At 41.1% G+C, this 11,570-nt stretch overlaps 2 protein-coding genes across 2 annotated transcripts; both read left to right on the plus strand.

The window, feature by feature from the left end:
* The first annotated feature begins 938 nt into the window (after positions 1–938).
* LOC104454555 (U-box domain-containing protein 44) lies at positions 939–5,066 on the plus strand. Its single transcript, XM_010069451.3, has 3 exons — positions 939–2,281; positions 2,387–2,687; positions 3,265–5,066. Exons 1-3 carry the CDS (start codon positions 1,511–1,513, stop codon positions 4,719–4,721), a joined length of 2,529 nt encoding a protein of 842 aa, XP_010067753.2. The 5' UTR covers positions 939–1,510; the 3' UTR covers positions 4,722–5,066.
* A 1,140-nt stretch (positions 5,067–6,206) lies between these two features.
* Positions 6,207–10,839, plus strand: LOC104454557 (U3 small nucleolar ribonucleoprotein protein IMP4). The gene is made up of 9 exons (XM_010069452.3): positions 6,207–6,460; positions 6,568–6,651; positions 7,053–7,162; positions 7,291–7,341; positions 7,642–7,785; positions 7,875–7,964; positions 8,570–8,676; positions 9,829–9,913; positions 10,303–10,839. The coding sequence occupies exons 1-9, from the start codon at positions 6,349–6,351 to the stop codon at positions 10,399–10,401; spliced, it is 882 nt and encodes a 293-aa protein (XP_010067754.1). The 5' UTR covers positions 6,207–6,348; the 3' UTR covers positions 10,402–10,839.
* The last annotated feature ends 731 nt before the right edge of the window (positions 10,840–11,570 follow it).

An 11,570-nucleotide genomic window follows, 5' to 3' on the forward strand; every position in this document is an offset into this window, starting at 1 on the left:
GATAATGTCAATATAAACATATAGAAGAAAAATAAATAATAAGGCTAAAAAACAAGTGAATTTTCTATTTAGAAAAGTGTTAAAAATTACTAAAATTGATTAACAAAATTTATTTATTAAGTGACGTGTTGTATTATTAATAAAATATAAATACGACTCGTTGAATAAGTGGTCACTTTTACAATTTGACAATTATTTAGTTGCACGATGGGAGATCTGAATGGTATCTATTTGCTTTCATGCCCTTGTCCTTCCTTGTCTTTTCATTTCAACGTACTTAACTCTGGCACTGCTGAGTCACCTTCTTTTTCTTTTGCAGACTGCAATTTGCGTTTCTTGCAGCGAAAGTCCAAATACAACGTCCCACGAAACAATTACTTAAACCAACATGCATTATAAACGCAAATTCCTGACGACTTTTCCTTTTTTTTAAACGAACAAGTCATCCTTTAAATAAGATCATTAATTATGTGCACGATCCCCTCGTTTAATTTCTAAAGAAACTCCGATTCGCAAGTAATTGACTTTTTCAACCCCCAAAAAATGAAAAATAAAAACAAGAATCAGTCCAAATTCCGTGGAGTTGCTCGTCATTACTCGGAAAATTAAAGAAAGACTCGAACTCAGTTGACCCCGGGGAATTCCGTTACACGAAGCTCCACGTAAAATAATACCAATAAAAAGCAAAATCAGTTAATTAAAAAAGAAAAGCGAAAAGGGAAAAAGGCCAAAAAGGAAAAAGGAAAAGAGGGAAAGCCACGTCACGCGTGGCGGACGAAGATGCAAAGCAAAAGCCGACCACAGAGAGATAGATCGAGTCGAGACAGAGAGGAGAGAGAGAGAGAAAATAAAGTTTGACGCGGTTGGGGTTGAACATCGACAGCGACATTCGACGCAAAGCAAAGGTTATAATAATAATGATGATGATGAACAATGTCCGACGGCGACGCCAGCGGGGATTGATTTCTTCTCCATCTTCACCTTCGCCATTCCCGAGTCAGAGACGACTGACGCTGACTCCAGGAGATCCCACGCCCACAAAACGCCAACCGCGTCCCTCCACTCGGACTCCCCCCGTCCGTCGCTGCTGTTGATGAGCGGCAGCCCCCGGCCGTGTCGTTTTCGTCTCGCGTGAAGTGAGGACGGAACGGGTCGTCCCGAATTTCTCACGCTCCATTGAAGGCGGGGGAAGATGATGACAGGCGAGCGGCCACAATAAAACGGTTTGAGCCCCGATGAATTGGTCTCCGGTCCTCTTCGGGTTCACTCGTTTTCTCTTTCTTTCCCCGTCAGGGACGGAGTGATCACGAGGGAGATGATGACGTACGCTTCACTGCCTGGTTTGCTGGGTCCTTTGAATTTTCTCCGGCCCGGTTCCTCGTGATGTCCCGTTGAATTCTCCTCTTTATATGTATATGATACTTTTTTCAGCTTCTCCCGAGTGACCCTGCTTTGTCTCTGAATTCCCCCGTTAGCTTCTTTTCTTGCCGATTCTCTCTCTAGAGTTAACATGTACGAGAGAGATAGGAGCTTCGGCGAGCTTGTATCCAAGCTCCAGGCGTCCATTCGGGATGTCGCTTCGTTGGCCAAGGGCTCTGAAGCCGAGAGCGAGGTTCTGTTAGAGTTCGGAGCTCTGGCGGAGAAGTTCGTGCCCATTCTCGACGATTTGAGCGGTAATGATGGGGCGAAAGGCTCGTCTCCCACGCGGAAAGCGGTCGAGTCGCTCGACATGGAGTTCGGGCGGGCTAAGGCTCTGATCAGGAGCCCCAACCCGAGAGAACCCGTGAAGCAGATTGAGGAGTTGGCTCATGATCTCGGTCGCTCCCTGGGGCTCGTGCTCTTCGCCAGGCTCGACATCTCCACGGAAATCAAGCAGAAAATCAGTGCTTTGCACAGAGAGCTGATGAACACCAATTTCGCCACCGGTCGAATTACCAGTTCGAGCACCAGCAGTGAAGTGGGATTCGATAGCGAATCGGAGGTGGAGGTGGAGGAGGAGAAGGATATCATAGAAGAGATAGAAGAGATAGAAGAGGAGGGAATCAATCTCGACATCAACGACGTGGCTTTGCAACTGAAGTACGGCGATGACGACAAGCTCAAATTCGCCCTTCTGGGGTTGCAAGATATGGTTAACGGGGAGGTGGTGAACCAAGACTGGATTAGTGATGAGTCCATTGTTCCTATCCTGATTAACCGGTTGAGCGTCGGTAAGCAGAATAGCCGGCTGACTGTCTTACGTATATTGAGAACCCTTGCTTCGCGGGATGCCGAAAACAAGGTACTTATGCACATGCCGATTCCAATTTAGCTCCGCAAATCGAACCTTTTGTGTAGTCTTTGAGATTCTTTCGTGTATAGTCGATAACATAACCATGTTTTACAGGAGAAAATGGCGGATGTCAGTTCTCTATCAGTGCTAGTGAAGTCTCTGTCACGGGACGTGGAAGAGAGGCGGGAAGCAGTGGGATTGTTGCTTAGTCTCTCCGATCTCAACACGGTCAGGAGGCGAATTGGCAGAATACAAGGCTGTATTGTTATGTTGGTGGCTATGCTCAACAGCGAAGATCCGGTCGCCTCGAGTGATGCCCGCAAATTGTTAAATGCTTTGTCTAGCAATACACAGAATGCACTTCATATGGCTGAAGCAGGATATTTCAAGCCGCTCGTGCAGTACCTGAAAGAAGGTACCGTCTCCCTCAAGTTTCTTTTCTACATATTTTGAGCGGTTGCGAAATCTTGAGTGGTTGCAGTAGCAGCCGACTCTGTTTAACTTTCACGGTATATCATGTGTTGGTTTCACGAGTCACTGTGCATGTACCTTCGTGTGGATCAAACGGTGAGGTCTATGAATTAGTGAATAATTGCCTGTTCTTAACTCTGATCAGCGGCTGCACCTAATAGTGCCTGGCTGGCCCTGACTTCCCTTCACTTAATTAATGTGCAATTGGATTGCTGAGGGTAGATATACGCAGTGAAAATCGATGATGAAGACATTTGATGATGTCTGAAACGCATTTATCTTTTCGATCCTCGGCACTGATATCAGAGTTTCTACAATATGCCTCATCGAAGAGTAAATCAGTGCTTCTGGAGTACGGAGAGAGTGATCGCAACATACAGTTATTAGTTTGTGTTGTGCGTCAATAAATAGTTGTGCATCCATATATTTTTTAAGGCTGACAAACTGTCAAACTCAGTTGAAGATCTCGCGAGATTTCAGAGCCTTATCTGATGTCATCTATTGACAAAATGCCTTTGCAGGTTCTGACATGAGCAAAATTCTTATGGCTTCTGCACTTTCGAGGATGGAGCTGACCAATCAGAGCAAAGCTTCTCTTGGGGAAGATGGGGCAATCAATCCCCTTGTCAAAATGTTCAGTACGGGGAAGCTTGAGGCTAAGCTGTCTGCATTGAGTGCACTGCATGACCTATCCAGCTTGACAGAGAATATCCAGCGTTTAGTCAGCTCTGGTATCGTGAGCTATCTACTTCAGCTACTTTTCTCTGTTACATCGGTTCTAATGACTCTCCGGGAGCCTGCATCGGCTATTCTCGCACGAATTGCTCAATCAGAATCAGTTTTAGTCAATCCAGACGTGGCTCAACAGATGCTCTCACTTTTGAATCTGTCGAGTTCAACAATCCAGTGTCACCTCTTGCAAGCTCTTAACTCCATTGCAGCCCATCCTAATGCATCCAAAATTAAAAGGAAAATGAGGGAGAAGGGTGCATTTCAACTACTCCTACCCTTTCTCACTGAAAGTAACACTAAAATAAGAACCGATGCGTTGAAATTACTTCACACTCTTTCTAAAGATTCACCAGAAGAGTTGGGAGAGCAGCTAGGCGAATCTCACTTATGCACTCTGGTCAGCATTACAGCAACCTCCATAAGTATGATTGAAAAAGCTGCAGCGGTTGGCATACTGAGCAATCTCCCTATTGCTGATAAGAAAGCGACAGAGACGATGAAGAGGGCTAATTTGCTGCCCATTCTGTTGTCAACAAAGAGTTCCAGTTCTGCGACTTCAACATCCACAGATCAGGCCGAGCTCTGGTTGGAAGAGAGCATTGCAGGTGTTCTGATTCGATTTACTTCTCCATCTGACAAGAAACTGCAACATTTTTCTGCAGAGCATGGGGCTATTCTATCCCTTGTGAAGTTGCTATCCAGTGGTTCACCACTTGCAAGAGCCAGAGCTGCGACTGCACTGGCTCAACTATCACAAAGCTCATTCTCCCTTGCAAAATATAGAAGATCGAGGTGGTTATGTGTGTCCCCTTCCTCCGATGCACTTTGTCAAGTTCACGAAAGCTTCTGCGGAGTCAAATGCACATTCTGCATTGTCAAAGCAGGCGCTGTTGCTCCACTGATTCGTGCGCTAGAATGCAAAGAAGCTGATGAAGCTGTTCTAGATGCACTTGCAACTCTTGTCCAAGATGAGAATTGCGAGAACGGAAGCAATTACTTGGCCAAAATGTCGGGTGTCCCAGCCCTGATAAAAGTTCTGGAATCAGGAATTGTGAAGGCTCAAGAGAAAGCATTAACAATACTAGAGAAGATCTTTAGATCCGATGAACACAGGCTAAAGTATGGAGCATCTGCGCAGATGGTGCTCATTGATCTGGCCCAGAGTACAAATTCCAGATTGAAATCGACCGTCGCGAGAATGCTGGCGCAGCTTGAACTCTTGCAAATCCAGTCTAGCTACTTCTGAGTGTGATGACGCATTTCGAGCGTATTTTCATCTCTTTGTTAGCTCCTTTTTCAGGAGAAAATTTGTTTGTGTAGCTTCAACTTGGTTTGTAATTGGTCTTGGCTGGTAGGTTACTTTAGTGGTAAGAATCATGAGTACTATTCGCTGGGTAAATATACAGTACACAACCGAAAAAAATTACTGTTTTTTCAAAATAATGTGTATTACAGATTTTGATAGGGAGAAAGTACATATGTAATGACAATAAAGTCTCACTGTATGTTTCATAAAGAAGTGAAAGTACGGATGTAATGATAATAAAGAAGTGAAAGTGTGTAATTTTAAAGCACTTCCATTTTCGATTTCTATTGTTTTTGAGATGGAGTGTGATGGCTTTACCTTTAGAGAAAAGAGAATCTTTATAATGACCATCAGTTTTGGAGGCAAATGCGATTGAAAGGACACCAGGCACCAGGACCTCCACTAAAAATCTGTCTTGCTCAAGGAACTAGTGACAACACCGCTACTTACAAGATCAACTACCTGGACGGTTTGACAGTTACAAATCAAGACGTATCGCACGTGCCATGGGAAACTGCCAATTACCGGGACCAGCCGACACTTATCATGATTTAGTAACTGCTTCCAACACTAGCTCAACAAGAGGAGTAAAAAGACCTATGAATAATCCTTCGGATGCTGGAAAAAGGGGATCGAAACTCTTGACTCTGATATGAATTCCTTGTATTTTCCTCCTCCTTCAAATCTTTGACATAAGCATCGGAGGGCAAATCCGTGTGAAAAGAAGGGGACATTCTACCCTATTGTTGATTGTTGCATATTCAATTAGAGGTGAGAGTTTGAGCATATCCTTAAAGGCCAAGTTGTGCATCAGCATGAATACGACTTGATAGCTTGAGTATCTGATGTGAGTCTCGCATTAAGGACAAGTTACTTTCATATGTCACTTCACTCAACTATTTATTTAAATCTCTCACTTATGAAAAGTTGAAACTTTGAGTCCCTATTCTTAAATCACATTATATTCAATTATTTTTAACAAGATGAATATGTAGTATACATACTAACGAAACATATAATGAGGGATTTATATCTGTGAGCACATATTAAGAAAATATAATCAAGGGTTGACGATTTGCTTGATTTTAGGAGTAAACTGAACATGCTACAATGGAATTACATAATGGGCTACTGTTATAATTTGAGGAGCAAATTACTCGAAAAATTCATGGGAGTTTTGGGAGTTTTGTATAGTTTCCTCATTATTTACAGATTTTGTTAAAACGCTAAAGAAAGTTTGTCATCCTCTCGTATAATTTGTAATTAGTGTATTGAAATTAATTTTTTTTTAATCAAGTGGAATTAATGAGTGTCCCCAGAATTACTATTTGCCTAGCCTGTTTGAGACGACAGGGAATGCGGTCAATTGGGACGAAAAGTCAACTGTCTAAACAACCTAAAACCCTTTCGAAAAAAAAAAAGAAAAAAAACTAAAACCCCGCCTCTCTTCTTCTTCTTCTTCCTCCTCGCAAAAACCCTAACTTTAACTGCTCGCGCCATCTTCCGCTAAATTTCAGGGCGAATCCTCGTGCCGATTGCGGCTCCTCGCATTCAGCAGGGCGAAGAGATGCTGCGCAGGAACATAAGGTTGAGGAGGGAGTACCTGTACCGGAAGAACTTGGAGGGCAAAGAGCGGTTGCTCTACGAGAAGAAGCGGAAGATCAAGCAAGCCCTTGAGGGTAACACGCGGAACCCATTTGATCTGTTCTGCGAATCCTCTGTGATTTATGTATACATTATCGATTCATCTAAGTGGTTGTTCGATGTTTTTTTTTTCTTTTTTCAGATGGGAAGCCGATTCCGACTGAGCTGAGGAACGAGGAGGCCGCGCTCCGGCAAGAGATCGACCTCGAAGATGAAAACACTGCCGGTACTGAGTCATCTGCCTTCTGCTTCTCCGATGAGAATGTGGAAACACGAGTTTGAATAATGGGAAATAGTTCTGGAGGATTCTCATCCGAGTGTTGCAAATGCTTTCTGTATTGCGAAATCTGATACTGATTGTAATGAGTTTCTGATTGCTGGTTACGACAACATAAGTCATGAAAATTTAGCTGTTTTGGAGTTTGGGTATTGCACATTTTCTGAGATGAGGTTTTATGTGAATACGAATTTTTTTACCATAGTTTTCGAATTTACAGAAGAGGTGTCTGAATTATTCATTTGACGTCGATGCCATGTAATGGTTTTCCTTTTCAATTTGTGAAGCTGATTTTTTTTTTTTTATAATACAATATTGCTGATATGCCTTTCGTGTTTGCTCAAATGTAGTTCCGAGGACACACATTGATGATGAGTATGCACATGCCATGGAGAGAGATCCAAAAATATTACTCACTACATCTAGGAATCCGAGTGCTCCTCTTAAACAATTTGTAAAGGTGGGTTTTGTCTATGGAAACCATTGGCTATTTGATTGATTTGAGGTGTCCATTAAATGGCCACTTTGATAATGTAGTGGCGGTTGACGTTTCCTGCCTAATTCTTGTTCGTATGGTGCTACTTACAGGAATTGACAATTGTATTCCCTAACGCGCAGCGTATGAATCGTGGTGGTCAGGTCAGTGGAATATTCTTTCTCTAACTGTGATATCGTTCCATATGGTTCTGTTTTGTTTGGGAATTAGATGCAGAATGAGGGCTGGTGAAATGGGGTGATTTTTTTTTTTTTTTTTGGGAAGTATTATATGATGTAAAACAAACTCGACTTTTCATTAAAATGAGTCTGAAGTTTAGTTTCATAGTCTTCAGGGGGGAGAATATAGGTGTGAGTGAAATTTGGAGTTTGGGGATTGTTAATCCGTGCATTAACATGCCTAAGAGAAGTTGGTAACTTAGCTAAATTAGATCCTCAATGCAGGTTATATCTGAAATTATTGAAACCTGCCGAGCACATGACTTCACTGATGTGATCTTGGTTCATGAACATCGTGGTGTGCCGGATGGTTTGATAGTCAGCCATTTACCTTTTGGTCCAACTGCATATTTTGGATTACTCAATGTTGTGAGTAAATCAGATTCTCTATTTTCCTCTTGATTTATGCCTTGAGCTTTCTCTTGTGAACGAAGTGTGCTAATTTAATATGTACTTAGGTTACAAGGCATGATATTAAGGACAAAAAGGCGATTGGCACTATGCCTGAGGCCTATCCTCATTTGATTCTTAACAACTTCTCAACCAAGGTAAAATTTAATCAGTGAAATCTCTGTTTTTCTGTTATTTATGCTTTGTTTATTAGAAACTGTCCCTTGACACCCAGTGGTGGATTGCCACCGAAGTTTATATCATATACTGATCAAAATAACATGTCTTTTGTGCGGCTTGCATACCCTCTGAGCACTTTTAGTGAATACTTATTGAACTTTCGTGTCTTTATTTTTTAAAAAAAATTTGGGACAATTCAGAGTATGCTCAAGAGTAGAGGACTGATTAATATTTTTGGAGAAAAGGAATGTGCTAACTAAACTGTTGTATATGATAAGCCAATATGATGTGACAAGAGTTTCACTTCGAGCTGTTGGGATATCTACATTGATGTTGTACAGATGAAGGCAACTGTTCAAATGTAGTTATACCGAATAAGTTGATCTTATCTGATGAAGCTTTTCATTTCTTTTATATGTTAATGGATCTTCCTCTCAGTCCAGCCATACACATTTCCTTGAATTGGAATGATATGAAGTAGTTGTTGCTAGATATTTATCCTTTGTAATTGGTGCCAATTAATGTATTAATCTTGGTTTGGCTTATGGGAAGTTATCGTGAATGGATATCCATTGTTATACAGTTGGGACAAAGAACGGCCAATATTTTGAAGCATCTATTTCCAGTGCCTAAGCCTGATACCAAACGCATTGTTACTTTTGCTAATCAGTCAGATTACGTTTCCTTCAGGTTTGTTCTGTGTTACCCGCTGGATATTTTCTGTTTACATGGTTAATATGTCTTGGGATAATTTTAATCGTGTCTCTGCCATTCCATCTTCTTCTTTTTTTTAAATGATTCTTCAAAGGCATTTCTGATATAATGGTTCTGAGTGGAGCATCCTTCTCATCTACACCCTAATGCAGGCTTAAGTCTGTGTCAATGTGCTAGAAAATGGATGATTGCAGATATATACTGATTATTATCTTCCTGTCTTTTGATAAGGACTAGGTTTCTGCATCTGCAGTCTTCCAGAGAATGTCTTTGTCTTGCAGCTAAAAATTGTTAGAATTGATATTTCTCAACTTGTCATCATCTGGAAATAAGTGATACAACGTAGACCTACATCCTCTAGTATGATTCCATGAGAAATGATGGACCTGATATTTAACCATATTAATAATCTTATTGGTGCCATAATGCATACGTGCAATGCTTTTCCCATGTACATTCTTTCCTCCTATCATCTTAAGGAGAATGAGTGTGCTGTAGGGCATCCATTTAATCTTAATTCCATGTTAAGAAAATCTTTGTTTCTTTGTATTTTTACTGCCAGCAAAATCGAGGGTTATGAGTTTTTACCCAGAGGAGTTTAGTCAAGATACTACCAAAAGATTTGTCCTTGCTATTAATCTCTTGGAGACCTCAAAAACAAAGTGAATTAAGAGAAGTACTATTCTGGAAACTGCATGACTTTACCATAATTAGCTATTGACTATTTTTAACCTACGAGACCTAAACCAAATGTCATCGCTGGACTGCGAGATTCATTGATGTTAAAGATGCTTGAATGATATAAAGAAGTTAGAAGCGTACTTCTGCAATCATAAAAACCCAAAAAAACCTGAAGGGCCAGAAATTTCAAATGTTGGAACTCCTCCCACCATTGAATAGATTTGCAGAATTCAAAGTCATTTCATGGTTCTTATGTATTGTGGTTCATCAGTCAGAAGCAACTTCTTTTTAGAGAGACCCTGGTCATCTAGGCTCCAGTTTTTCCTTCACCATCCTTTAACATGTGATAGCATTTTCTGATTGGTCTATTTATTAATGTCATATGACTCATACTTCATGGTGCCATAGCATTTTCTTTTCTAAATTTTGCCCATTTCATTCGTGCAGGCATCATCTTTATGAGAAGGATGGCGGTCCCAAAAGTGTCGAGCTTAAGGAAATAGGCCCTCGGTTTGAATTACGCCTATATCAGGTAATTTGGCAGAGTCAGATCGGGTGAGGCATGGAGAGCCGGTCTATTTGTTATCCCTTGTATTATGTTCTAGTAGAAGGATGTTCTCCTAGGGTTATGGCCCATGAAGCACAGATATATGTATCTCACTGATGTTGGTCACAGATTTCTGTTATTCCCCTTCTTCTCTGGAGAACTTTTGGAAGTTTAGTTCTTTTTGTGTAATTTTTGTTGGGATGCATGAACTTTTTGTTTTTGTTCTCAAGCTTTTAAAGTAACTCTGAATTTTAGGTTCTTGGAAACTGAGATGTTGGCTTTTGTTTTTTATGTAATTTATATTTTCTGGCCTGTCTGCATATTCTATCTTGGGGACCATTTGTCCCCTCTAATATCTTCCTTGGATGATGCAGGTAAAGTTGGGCACGGTGGATCAGACTGAAGCGCAAATCGAATGGGTCATCAGGCCATATATGAACACATCAAAAAAGAGGAAGTTCATTGGAGACTGATGATGGGTACCAGCAAATCTTTTGTTGCATTTGTCTCTAAGAAACTCGCCCAGATAGCTTGTGATCATCTTCAGCTGTGGATGCCTTGCCTATGAGAAGAATGTGGTGGAATTTGCACTCTGGAGTCCTCTTTATTTTGCCTCTGGTCATTAAATGCTTTCCAGGGCAACAAGAATGCAACCGCTGGCATTGTGATTGGAATTTCCTTTACTGGAAGTGAGAATTTGTAGTATGCTCCTGTTATAGGAGGGCTACTGGGACGTTTAATTCTCGTTTGGGCTGTCATTAACGTAGCATCCTACCCTGTATTCTTCATTTATTTTTTCTACACAACATTGAGATGTGTTGTATCTCGATTTGAAAGTAAGATGTTGCCCCTTAGGCAAAACAGATTTCCTCTCCTTTATCTCCATCACATGAAGGTGGGATTCTGCTGCATGTGCGACTCTTGCGAAGATTGACATACTATGTTCACTTCATCTAAACACTTGAATTGGTTTGAGTGATGATGGGTTTTGGCACTGCCATTTGAACTCACCTCGGAATTTTCCCAAACGGCATAGACAATATTGATGTCATGTCTTGTCCTCATCACTATTCACGAGAGTCCCCATAACTCCAGTTGAATCAATTACTTGTGAGTGACCCTGGTTCCAGTATTCTCAGCGGTCGGAAGGTTGCTCTTCACAGGAAGAACTTTACAGGTTTTCGTTTTCCTGTGAGTGAAGTTACTTAGAGTTTATGTGTTGTACAAACACAAAATTGACTTAAAAGTGCCAAATTTTGAGGGCTGTCGTGATGAAATTCCGGTAGTTGAACAGTCTTTTTTTGTTGGTTTAGCGTGGAAGTATCATAGAGCAAATGAAGTATAGCAGCTTAGGGGCATCTCCTGATATTACAAATAGATGTAATAATTCAAAAGGATGGAGGTACGAAGGTAGTCAAACAGTCTTCCCGCGATCATAATACCAGGCGACCTCCTGGTCCCGTCTCTTTTTCCCTTTATTAATACAAGGTTAACGTGTCGATAAAATTAGTTATGTACTTGTGAGTTTCCATTACTCAAGACTGTAGTACGGATATTTTCAAGATTGGTTTCAGAAATGCAAAATTGAAGGTCTACTGAATAATATACTTTAATATAATCCCACCACCTAATGGGAATCGTT

This window comes from Eucalyptus grandis, chromosome 7, assembly GCF_016545825.1.
Source record: "Eucalyptus grandis isolate ANBG69807.140 chromosome 7, ASM1654582v1, whole genome shotgun sequence".
Taxonomy (NCBI): domain Eukaryota; kingdom Viridiplantae; phylum Streptophyta; class Magnoliopsida; order Myrtales; family Myrtaceae; genus Eucalyptus; species Eucalyptus grandis.